This window comes from Physeter macrocephalus, chromosome 16 (assembly GCF_002837175.3).
Source record: "Physeter macrocephalus isolate SW-GA chromosome 16, ASM283717v5, whole genome shotgun sequence".
NCBI lineage: Eukaryota > Metazoa > Chordata > Mammalia > Artiodactyla > Physeteridae > Physeter > Physeter macrocephalus.
In genome coordinates, this window is record NC_041229.1 from 14961465 (window position 1) to 14974162 (window position 12698).

Sequence of the window (12698 nt, forward strand, 5' to 3'; positions counted from 1 at the left end):
TGCCGCGGAGCGGCTGGGCCCGTGAGCCATGGCCGCTGAGCCTGCGCGTCCGGAGCCTGTGCTCCGCAACGGGAGAGGCCACAACGGTGAGAGGCCTGCGTACCGCAAAAAAAAAAAAAAACTGGAGGGGAGGGACTTCCCTGGTGGTCCAGTGGTTAGGACTCTGAGCTGTCACTGCAGCGGGCCCGGGTTCGATCCCTGGTCAGGGAACTAAGATCCCGCAAGCCAAGCAGGCAGCCAAAAAGCAAAACAAAACAAAACTGGAAGGGAGAAAAATCCTGAGGGTGCTAGGAGGGAAAGAACGGGGTATCCACAGAAGTGGAGCAGGGATGCGGTGCCCCAGAGGGGAGCCTCTGGGGTGGGAGGGGGTGTAAAGAGAGAGAAGACAGAGCATCCTGTTGTCGCATGGCCCAAGCAGGCCAGTGAGGGGGTGGCTCTCTACTCTGCAGACATCAGTGTGAGCAGGGGTCCTTCCCGCACTGTGGGGGTGGGAAATGCTGTCTGATTCTTGCAGTCAGCCACGGTGCCCCCTGATGTGTGTACTCCAGCATGGCTCATGGGCACTCCTCTGGAGACGAGAGCCCTGAGGACCTGTACTCTAAGAGGCAATGTTTCCCAGGAAAGTGGTGAGGAAATGGCAAGGACAAGGACAGTCCTCCAGCTGCATCAGATCTCTTATCTCTCTGGGATCTGCCCTGCACATCGCTGCCTCTGAGCCTTTGCTCCAGCAGTTTCCACTGCTTAGGGTACCCCTTCTCCCCATGCGTATCCTGCCACGTCAGATGGTGAGCACTTCTCCTAGCACAGTGCTTAGCAATCTTTCCTGGAACTGCTATTGTGTTGTCTGTTCTCATCACTGCAGCGAAGCTCCCTGAGATTGGGTTTGTCCTGCTCACTGTTGGTTCCAGAACCCAGCATAAGGTCTGGCACCTAGAAGGTGCTCCATCAGTGCTCGTTGAATGGCTGGGTGATGCCTTCCCTGACACTCCTCCGCCAAAATTAATTTCTCCTGATACCTCCTTGAAAAACTCATCCGATTTTCCTTATTTTCATGTTGCTCGCACAGGTGCCTACCTCCCCCTCCCCTTCCCCCCTCCTCCCAGGAGGCAAGGACCCCGTCTCCCCCAAGCCTGGCACCATGCCGCGTAATGGCATAGGTCCTGGATGCATGTTTGTTGAATTGATGGGGGGAAAAGGGGACAGGATGTCACTGGCCCGAGACCATCTTTCCCTCTACCCACCCCCCTCCCCATGCTGCTGCCCAGGCCTGGAGGAGGGTCAGGATTGAGATGCCTCTTGTGAGGGCAGTGGGCAGGCTCTCCTGACGGCCAGCCAGGGCCTTGGTTGTTTCATGACGATTTTCTCAGGTCACTGGTTGGGGAACGGGGGATGGGGGAACCTATTAGTGGGCTTGAAGGTTCTTAACTACGGTGCTGCTAGCCAGGGTTTTCTGTTGCATTTTGTTTGGAAGAACAGGAGAGTTTCTCAGCTGTCTGGGAGGGCCCTGCTACCTAGAAGCAGGGGGTAAACCAGCTGACCGCTGTGGAGAGAGCTCGAGCCATGGACACAAAGCAGAGGCACCAGGCGTGTAACCCAGGGTCCACAGACCTCCCCGCCAAAGGTGCATGGATCCAATTCAAGGGGTCCGTGAATTTGGGCTGGGGTAAAATGGCATCTTTTTTTTCACTAACTTCTAACTGAAATTTTGTACTTCTTCCATTTGGAACGTAAGCAACAAACCACAGCAGTAGCAGCACCCGTGACTGTGACCAATAGGTATTTTCATATCACAGCCCTGGCAGATATCTCAAAATGTCATTTGTGCTCATCACTATTACAAAATTGTTCTAATACAATCCAGCACTAGATCTTATTTCATAAAGAGGCATACAGAACATATATTATGTGATATACTCTATCAAAAGTTTGCTTTTGAATGTTCATATTGGTATAACCATACTTCAGCATATCTGGTTTCCTTTGTCATTTTATGTATATTATGCACTTTAAAAGATTCTGAAAAGGGGTCCACGGAATATCAGAACCCCTGGTGAAGAGAGAGGCTGCCCCGGTCGTGGGTGGGCTGGGGAGAAAGGGACAGGCAGTGGGGTTTTCTGTACTCTCCCCCAACCGGTACTAGACCCTCTCCCTGGGGCTGGGGTGCTCTGTGGGAGGGGCAGCGGGGGGCGGGGCCTCGGCGCTGGGCACGTGCTCTCCCCGGGCTGGCCTCCCCCCACCTCACTGGGACCTCCTGCGCCTCCTCCCCTCCGCAGTCCCGGCCATGATCACCTCCCACCCCAACACCACCATCGCCATCAAGGGCCACGCCAAGGAACTCAACTGCACGGCGCGGGGAGAGCGGCCCATCATCATCCGCTGGGAGAAGGGGGACACGGTAATCGACCCCGACCGCGTCATGCGGTATGCCATCGCCACCAAGGACAACGGCGACGAAGTGGTCTCCACTCTGAAGGTGAGCGCCCACGCCCCGGTCTCAGAAAGTGGGGAGCCCACAGCTATTGCATCTGTATCCAAAGGAGGTGAACGGGGAGTCTGGGAGCCCCTCCTCCACCCCAAAAAGTACCTCTCCTTTTCCCTCCTTCATCCACCAACCTCTGCCTTAGAACCTCACTCTATCCCCTTTCTGACAACTCCTCACCTTTAAATGTGTGGAATCCCCAGCCCCTCCTTCCCTCCCCCCAGGATGCCCTCAACCCTCTCCCTCCCTCCTGGACCCTCTCAGCCCCTCCCTCTTTCTGACAACTCCTCACCTTTAAATGTGTGGAATCCCCAGCCCCTCCTTCCCTCCCCCCAGGATGCCCTCAACCCTCTCCCTCCCTCCTGGACCCTCTCAGCCCCTCCCTCTATCCTGGGTCCCCCCCCTCAGCCCCTCCCTCCCTCCTGGACCCCCTCAGCCCCTCCCTCCCTCCGCCCCTCCCTCTTTTGGAACTCCTCAGCTGGCCTCCCTGCAGGGTCTCTTCCACGCTTCCATCCTTTGAACTTTCTGGAAAGAGGAGACCTTGACAAACCCCTGGTGGGTCCCCTCCCAGAAGAAGGTGGCCTTGCTGATCCCTGGCTAGATGGGCCCCCTTCAGCAGACCAGCTCTAAAAGACTCTCCCCATTCCTCCCTCTCTCCCTGCCGCTGCCCGCTGCCCCTGCTGGCTGCCTCCCAGCTCAAGCCTGCTGACCGTGGGGACTCTGTGTTCTTCAGCTGCCATGCCATCAACTCGTACGGGGAGGACCGGGGCTTGATCCAACTCACGGTGCAAGGTACCTCACCTGCCCCACGCCCCCAGCCCCTTCCCCTGGGACCCCGGCGCTCACTGCCAACTCCCCTCAAGAGCAGGGACACAGCCCACATCTAGTGGAGGCTGACCGGAAACAGCTCTGAGGAAAAGCTCCATCCACCCTCCTTCCTGCCCAGGGTGGGGTGATAGGGTCTTTCCAGGCACACCACATACAGCGAGGTTCACAATGGCTGCGGCCCCTGTGGAGCACACTGCTTCTCCCAGAAGTGGGGGGCCTGCATTTGTGGGCGCAGACCCTGCAGGAGGTGTGGGAAGGGAAAGTCAAGCTGGGAAAAGTTGGGAGCTCTGCATGGGGGAAAGTAGGCTGTCAGCTCCGAGGAAAGGGGCTAAGGAAGAGAGGGGAGCAGATCAGGAACCGAGCAGGCCCCCCTCTGCCTCTGAGCCCTGCTGCCGGGCACCCTTCACCCCCTCCTGCCTTGCCTGAACTCCAGGGCTCAGGGCCCTTGGGTGGATCACAGGTGACACGGATCCCCCAGGGCAGATCCCTGGTCCTCTGTAGGGGTCGGCAGGAGGCCAAGCTCTCTGCTGCCATTCTCACTTCGGCCCCCTTCCCCTGCCACCCCCCAGAACCCCCCGACCCCCCAGAGCTGGAGATCCGGGAGGTGAAGGCCCGGAGCATGAACCTGCGCTGGACCCAGCGATTTGACGGGAACAGCATCATCACGGGCTTTGACATTGAATACAAGAACAAATCAGGTGGGTGAGGGCTGGGCCTGCTGTGACCCCTTGCACCATGTGCCGGGACGGTGCCCCTCTGTGGGACAGCCCCTGGGTGTCAGGGCTGCCCATCTAAGGCAGACACACAAGCCCCTGTGTCTTCCAAAGGGAGGAACATTGGTCAGGTTAGGAACCCTGGGGGCAAACGGGGGGACCCTCAGTTGATGGGGAGGGGGTGTCAGCCCCTTCTCCCAGGACTGTCCCTGGGCAGGTCCATAGGGTGGTCTGATTTAAAGCAACTTAAAGGCCCTGAGCCAGGGGGCTATGGGCTATATCTGTGGGGTCAGAGACATCACAGTTTCACTGGGTCATCTAGGCACTCCTGGTTTGGGATGATGGGGATGCTTGAGAGTCAGAGAGCTGGTCCTTGCCAAGAATGAGTCACTGGGGGATGGGAGTCCCTGGAAAAGCATAGAGCTAAGTTTCCTCCTCCAAGAAGCCCTCCCAGATCCCTCTCTTGGGACCCTAGCTAGCTCCTGAGGCTGCCCGCCACTGTGAAGCCATGTAGAGCAGAGTGAACAATGGACACCTAGGTCTCTGGGGAAACGAGGGACCCACAGTCATGTGGCAAGAATGGCAAGGAGGGGACAAGAGGCCTGGACAAGAGGCCAAGCCAAAAAAGAGCAATTATGTTTGTATCTGTGTGACTATCTCTAGAAGGTACAGGCAACAGAGAGCTTCCCCCTCACTCCCGACATAGGAGTGAGAGAACAAGAAGCATGCTCCTCCTTTGGGGTTCTTTCCTACCTTCGGAATTCAAGATCATAAGCCCATATAAGCTTTTCAAAATAATTTTAAAATAAAACACAGAAAGAGAGTCTGGAAAACTCAAGCCGCCCCAGCCCCCTTCTCCCACCAACTCCAACTCATCTTCCAGGTCTTAGCATAGATCCAAGGTTTTCTTTCCTCAGAAGCTTTCCAGACCCTGCCTCTCTTCCTTAGCATAGCACATGGTCATTGGCCAGCTGGCTGTCCACTCGCCTAGAGTGACAGCACCTGGCATAGCGTCCACAGCAAATCTCTGAGCTGTATTCGCCTCTTGAGAAGCCACTGTGTCCGGGGCACTGGGTTCGCCATCCTTAATACAGGTTTCGGCAAGGAGGGGCCCTGCCCTCAGAAGCTTACAGTTCGGCTGGGGAGAAAAGTCAGCTCACAGCCAGCGGCCCTGGGAGGTCACTCTCAGTGCAGGAGGCGGGCCGTAGAGAGGAGGAGGGGCTGTGCCCACACGGGTCATCAGGGAAGCATGTCTCCGCTCGCTGTAGACGCTCCATTGAGCTGGGAGATGATGGAACGCTAACAGGCCTAGATTCAGGGAGACGGGAAGAGCCGAGCCCCAGCAAGATGCAGCGCACTCCAGGCAGCAGCACGTCTAGCAGAGGGTTCACAGACCCAGTTCCTGGTCAATAAGACTAAAATGTGCTCTGGGCTCCAGGTTGGGGGAGGGGGGGCTCTGGGCTGAGCTTTTACTTCCCTGGGGAAGGTCACTGAGAGCTACTAACAATGTCTGAGGTCCCAGAGAGAGACTTGGCATGGCACCTTGAAAAGGGTCATCAGGTGTCAACAGGAAGGAGAGGTATCCAGAAGCTGAGTGAGCCGGCTGCCGCAGCCCTGCATCTGGGGTGAGCGGTGGCCGGGCCGCAGTGGAAGCAGAGGACATGGGGAGGAGAGGAAGCTCACTGTGTTCATGTCACACCTCGGGGCTTCCCAAGTCTGGGCACAAGCTCCCCAGGAGCCAGAAAGATGGGCCAGCATCTCCCTGCCTGGCAGATGTGGCCTGTCGGGGCCGGGGAGTGGATGCCTGGGCTGTCGCTCGGGCCCCTCCCCTATTGCTCCTTTTGACTGCCCCTCTGCCCTCCTCCCCCACGCTGCCCCGTTGCCCACCCGGCCCCCTCCACTGACCACCCTCTAATGTGTGGAAACCTTTCCGGGGGCACTGCTCAGCAGGGCGAAGCTGAGCACATCACACATCTGGAGAGCAGTGCAGGAGAGGTGACCAGGGAGGGTGCTATTTTCAGAGCTCATCCACATCTTCCCCCAACCCCCTCTGGCTCTCCTGAAAGGTGAGGAGTGGCCATACCCCACCCCAGAGCCAGGATGGATGGCAAGGTGGAGAGGAGGGTAATGAGAACTCAACCTCAGACTCTCCCATCCACAAGGGCTTTGCACCTGTAAAAAAAAAAATAAATAAAAAAGCAAAATAAATCACAGGATCAAGAGCACAGAGAAGCTGGCTGGTCCTTTCTCCTGTCTTTAGGTGGGACTACTCCAGGCCACCCCACTCAGACGGGCATCTATCCTGGCACTTAGGAAAAGGAATCCCGTGGGAACTGCAGTGAATTACCATATTGGAGTCAGGCAGAGGCTGTGAGCACAGCACAGCTTCCTTGTCTGTGAGGGGGAAACAGTAATGCCTACCTTGTGGGATTGTTTTGAGGAATAAAGAGGAAGCATCTAGCATGGGGCTATAGTCAACCTTTAAAAAATGTAAGTTCCTCTCCTCCTTCTAACTCAAATACTTCTTGTGGCAATTTATAGTCCTGTGGGACTTGCAGGCTGAAATATGTGTCTGTCAGTCAGTAACATGTACTGAGTGCCAATAATATTCTTGCAGAATCATGTACCAGCCATGTGGTAGGGAGAGAGAAAGAACAAGGAGACAGAGTGTTGCCCTTGGAGCTTACAGTGCAGTTGGAGTGAGAATAAACACTGTGTACACATACTCGCATGCACATACATACACACACACACACACACACACACACACACACACACGAAGGCACTTTCAGGACCATTACAAAGCACTATCCAATCACGTGTAATACACCACAAACCGAATTACATGAGAACTGTAAAAGGTATCCTAGGGAACGGATGGATGACTCAAAGGAGGGAGGGGAATGTGTGTGTGTGTGTGTGTGTGTGTGTGTGTGTGTGTGTGTGTGTGTTTAAGTAGATCTTCTGCCTGCAGGTGAAATAGTAGAACAAGAACAATTCTCAAAGCAGGAGACTTGGGTTGACCAAGTGTCAGGGCTGTATGATCTTTAGCAAGCAACTTAAGGTCTTTGGGCATCTCTACCTATCAGTGGAGACAATAACACATAATCCAAGGTGGCTGCAGGGATTACGTGAATGTGATGACTTATGTGCATGTGCCTAGCACAGAGCCTGACACAAAAGAACCCTCCATGGGTCCCCATCCTGTGCCCCACTCTCCCTTCCCCTCTTCCTCTTGCCCCAGACCACACCCATCCTGGGTCTGGACCATCTGCCCCTGACCCCCTTCTGTGTTACAACTGTGCCTTTGCCAGGTTTTCTGCCATGTTGCTCATCATGCTAATTTTCCAAGGGAAATTACCAAGTGTGCCCTTTCTAAGCCATCCCGCTCACGCTGACTTCTCCTGGCCCCAGGCAGCAGAGTAATAATACATGAATGCTGAATGATAAATAGCACCGTCCACACAAATTTATCAGATGGCGCTGTGCAGATTTAAAAATGCAGACACCACATTCCGCCCCTGTTTTCCAAGCAAGGATTAGGGATGGGTTCTTTGAGGATGGCCTCCAAGCCCAGAAGGCAGCCTCGTGGCGCGTGCCATCAGCCACCATGGGGTGAGCCAGCCCGGTGTGGCGTGGTATTCTGTGTGAGCTGGAGTGGGGCTGTGAGAGGGTCTGGTGTTGGGATGTGGTGAGTGGTCGTGGAGACCCAGGGAACCTTTTCTCGGTGCTGCGGAGATTGCCATGGTGGGCTCAGAGCTGTGATGCAAGGAGGAAATCAGAGATGCAGAATGGATTTGTTTCCCAAGCACAGGCAGCTAAATGCTCCAGATGTGGCTTTCGTCCAAACTGCTCCCCCTTCTGCAGTGAATGTGTCCCCTGAAACACCAGAGGCCCCAGGTCCCCTCCCAGCAAGCAGCCCACAGAGTGGAAGACACTGACATCTCCCCAGCCACTTCCTTATTTTTTAAGAAGAATATTTTGCAACATAAACCCTTTGATGAAGAAAGGGAGAGAGAGCCCTTAATGAAATATGTTAATCTGGGTAAGCCAGGCTTATATGAAAGGGAATATTAAAAGAGACAATATTCACCAAAGCCAGCTCAGTACTCTGAGAGCTGAAAAGGAAAGGGAAAAAAATAGGGCCCCTGATTTCAGCTATTCAGGTCAGAGCGATGGCAGTGATCAAGTATGGAAAATCAGCTAGAGACCTCCAGATTTGACTCTGATGCATTAGCCTGCAGGCGCTGTGGGGAGAGAGCCATTTTGTGCCAACATCAAAGATGATTTGGGAACACAAGGGCAAATCCACCTGCAAATGACTGGCAAAAGCAGAACAAAAGGAGGCCACTCTCTGGGGCATCCCCCCCAACCTTCCTGTGACTGGCAGTTGAAGGAGGCAAGGGAGGGAAAGGCAAAGGGTATTTCTTGTGACTACAAAATGCAGAGGAACTGCGAGTCCAAAGTCCGGGACGACAAAGTGGCTCTGATCTAAAACCAACAGTGGGTTTTAAGTGCCCAACGCTTGCCAAGTGGGCGAGATGGGCAAAGTTTTAGACATGGTTCCCGCCTTCAGGGAGCTTATCTGTGTGTAGATGGAAATAGAAGCCACCGGTGGGAAAAGTGTATGGAGTGAGAGGAGAGCCTAGGATGGAGCCTTGAGGAACTCGAACCATTAATGGTAAGGTAAAAAAGATGCATCTGCAAAGTGAAGAGATGACCCAAGAGAATAGGAAAAGCTAGAGAGTGTTTTAATAGGAAACCCAAGAGAAAAGTGTTTCGGGAAGGGAGAGGTCTAAGCGTTGAACAGACCTGAAAGGCCAAGTGAGAAATCGGCCTTGATGACATGAGCATCACCTGTACAGTGGAGATACGGTGCTGATGTCATTGGAAGGAGTGAAGAGTAAATCGTGTCCATCACTGCACCTGGCACATCACAGGTGCTTGATAAATATCAGCACCTCTTTTCTTTAGCCCCTCTGTTTTCAGACACGTCATGTGGTCTCCTTCCTCGGCCGCACTCATCAAAAATGAATGCACTGACTCAGGATCACTGTCCCTCTCCTATAAACACAGGCAAATCCTATATGATGTGTGAGCTGGCACCAGCTCCCAGAATGCCGCAGAGAGAAGTGGACACCTGCCTCCGCATCGCTAGCCCATTTCCTCCCAAACCAAAGCAGTACCCACAGCAGTAGGAGCCTGCATATTTGCAATTCTGGCTTAACCTGCCAGCCATAGTGACTCTTGGGCAGTTGGGGTGTTTTAAAAGACAAGGAGAAAATACTGTTTTTCTGAGCCTCCACTGTCTGCCATTTGTGACTTTGGCTCATGAAACCAGAGAATTAAATGCAAAACTGCAGATGGGGAGCTGGGCCAGTGCCCTTCACAGATGCCAAGCCTGTGTGGCTAAAAGTGGTGTTTTGAAAAACGTCAAGACCTCAATTAACCAGAACCTGGGGGGATGGGATAGTCTTTTCGAGTGAACCAATTCTCCTGATTTACCAGGCATTCGCTTAAAAAGAAGTCTTCCTAAAATTTGTTCTAGAATGTGCTAGCCTCCCTCCCTGATTTAGGGGTTAAACTGTAGTGAATACAATTTAATCTTTTCTACTGAGAATTTTCAGGATCCTCTACTGTGGATTTAAAAGACATGGAAAATTAGACTGAATAGTCACATCAGGACGTGCCCCGGGTAGATTTTTTAAGCCCCACTATCGGCTAGTTTCCTTGTGCTTTGCCTTTTTGTTTCTTTTCAAAGCAAAGTGCCAATAACGTAATCTGGCTATGAATTCTGCGTTTGGAAGGTCCTAGCTGAGGCATTGCTGTGACTGCAACCCCTTCCATGTCTGTCTGGAATCCCCTGGTAGGGGCACAGCACAAATATATTGAATGAATGACTGGATTCCTCTGGAGATGCAGCGTGTTTACTGTCACAGTATCCCTGAGTGGTATTTATCTGGTATTTTTCACACTCTACAGTTTTGCTAAACATTAGTCCTGGAATGGGCTGCCAGTCCCCCTGGATGCATTGGGAACATGCTCATCCCTTTGTTGGCTTCTGACTGTAAAGACTCAGAGACCATTCTCTTGCTGGTGAGAGAGAGGGTAGGGTTTGCCTAGGGACTCTGGCACATGATTTGTCCCCCCTGACAGCCCAAGAAACAGTCAAGACCACCACCACACAAATGCACAGGAAAAGGCAATACAGAAGCACACATAGGAGGAGAAAGGGGTATAAGACTTGGCTTCCCCCTTTGCAGTGGGATCATGGGTTGAGGGGGTGTCTCACAGTTATAACAGGTCTCTGACGTGGTCTGAGAAACCAGGAACAAGGGCACTGGCCAATCAGACCCTCAGGAATAGCAAGCAGATGGTGATCTTGGAAGGGACCATAGGAAACATCTCATCTGACCCCCATCTGAGGTTTGAGTTCACCAGGCGGCCCAGGGCAGAGAAGGGTTAAGCTCCCTGAGTTTCCAAGCAGTACATTTGCTGCTGCCATCCTCAGGCATCCCTTGGTCACTTGAGCTTAATGGAACAGAACCCTTTGGTTCTCTGTGAAGTTGTGAAGGCTCTCTTGCTTCAGTCTCTGTGAAGTAGACCTCTTCTGGGCATCTAAGTTGACGTTGGGATGTGCTGCTGCTTGAGGCTGGAGAGGGGTCCTGGAGTTTGCCTGGCTGTGGTTAGAAATGGGTGTCCTCTGTCCAGATTCCTGGGACTTCAAGCAGTCCACACGCAACATCTCCCCGACCATCAACCAGGCCAACATCGTGGACTTGCACCCGGCATCCGTGTACAGCATCCGCATGTATTCCTTCAACAAGATTGGCCGCAGCGAGCCAAGCAAGGAGCTCACCATCAGCACTGAGGAGGCCGGTGAGCATCTCCCCCAGCCACCCCTGCGCATGGGCTCGGGACATCTGGGGCCACACCCACCCTGTCCACTGGCAGTGGGCTTGCAGTTAGAAGAGGAGAAGGGGGAGATTCCAAGGTGTTTGTGTCTGCCTCTGGATCATTGGAGATTCTTCCGTCTGACCTTTTCCAGATGGGGTTCTCGATGCCATGCTTTTGGGAGCTGTCCATCGTCCTGCCCCCACTCACCTGGCCGCAGCCTGTCTGGAAAGGACAGATATGCTAGATCTGCAAAGGATGGGGGTGCTAGTGCCCTGGATTATCTCCTGTGATTTTTGCCGTGAAGTTTTCCTAAAAGTTTAAACAAGATTTTCCTTGCTGTATTTTCTCTTACCTGTCATCACAAAATATAAATTAATACAGAAAAGTACATATAACATACATGTTCAGTTTTACAAATAATAATAAAGAAAAACTAGTATAACCAACACTCGTTACCACTTACCAGAGGTCCTCCATATGCTCTTTCTCAATTATAACCTCTCCCCATGAAGTAACCAGTATCCCAACTTCCTTTCTTTCCTTTTTATACTGTCACCACGATGTATGTACATGTAACCCATGCAGTTTAGTTTTGCCTATTTTCTAATAGAATATATGCATAAAATCATACTTCATATATTCTCTCTGTCTTCCTTGTTTTGATCGATATTCTTTTTGTGAGCGTCATGTCATCAGTACAGCTGTATCATTTGTGTATTTTCATTCCCCCCAAGGGATATAAGCAGCTGTAGAGTTACAGTCATCAGATGGACAAACTTCTACCTTTAACCAAAAAAATGCCAAAATGTTTTCCAAAGTTTTGTACCAACTTGCTCTCGCATGATCAGTGTACAAGAGTTCCTGCCCACTTCATATCTTTGTCTGCACTTTGTATTGTCAAACTTTTAAAAAATATTTGCCAGCCTGCTGGATGTGGAGTAGTATTTCATAGTCATTGTTTGCTATATTTTCAGCAAATTATGGAGAATGAAGGGGAAATTTAAACCCTATGATCATTTCAGAAGGACTCAAACAAAGGTTCTCTGCTTCTGTAGACGAGCTTTTCCTTTCTCCCCAGCAGTCCTCCAGCTCAAGGATGGGAGTAAGAACATAGGACTCTTTTCTTCCAAGACTTGACTCATAATGTTGTTTCTCCCCACCACTCCCCAGCTCCTGATGGGCCCCCCATGGATGTAACCTTGCAGCCAGTGACCTCACAGAGCATCCAAGTGACCTGGAAGGTAAGTAAATTCAAAGGCAATTTCCTCTGAAATACCTCCTTTCTTCCCCTCTCAATCTACAAATGAAACCCCAACAGACTAGCTAGTCTCCGGTCTCTTACAGTGCCCAACCCTGTTTATTGCTACATCCATGAGGTTGGAGGGGTGGAAAGAGAGGAGGATAAAGGGGCTGGTTCCCTCACCAATCCCCACTCCCTTCTCCACCCTGACTCTCTTATGGAGGCCCATGCCTCGGGTGGGATGAAGAATTTGTCAGTGCCAAGGAGGGAAGACAGTTCTTCCACCATGCTGGTGTGTCCTACACACCCCACATGTTGTAATAAGTCTGTTGTAATAAGTCTGGAGTTAGAACTGATTATGCGTAAATTTCAAAGGGGCCCTGTGGATTATGGGAGATGAAACGACAGTCTCACCCTCATCTTGGCCCTGTGACTAGAGCTGGGAGGTAGGGTGAAGCCACCCCCTATATTCTCATGGTAAAGCGTTGAACGGGGAGCTTGGTCTTTTCAGGTCTTGATTTCCTCCTCTATAAAATCAGGA

General features: G+C 52.3%; 1 protein-coding gene and 1 non-coding gene across 2 annotated transcripts in view; both read left to right on the forward strand.

The window, feature by feature from the left end:
- DSCAML1 (DS cell adhesion molecule like 1) overlaps positions 1-12698 on the forward strand; it is a 354412-nt gene that overhangs the window by 300033 nt on the left and 41681 nt on the right. Inside the window, exons 12-16 of the mRNA XM_024131280.2 lie at positions 2274-2473; positions 3175-3271; positions 3877-4005; positions 10732-10899; positions 12088-12158. Coding sequence (XP_023987048.2) covers positions 2274-2473; positions 3175-3271; positions 3877-4005; positions 10732-10899; positions 12088-12158 — 665 coding nt within the window. The remainder of the gene's footprint in view (positions 1-2273; positions 2474-3174; positions 3272-3876; positions 4006-10731; positions 10900-12087; positions 12159-12698) is intronic.
- Positions 138-210, forward strand: TRNAD-GUC (transfer RNA aspartic acid (anticodon GUC)). The gene has a single exon. It is a non-coding gene; the product is annotated as a tRNA-Asp (tRNA).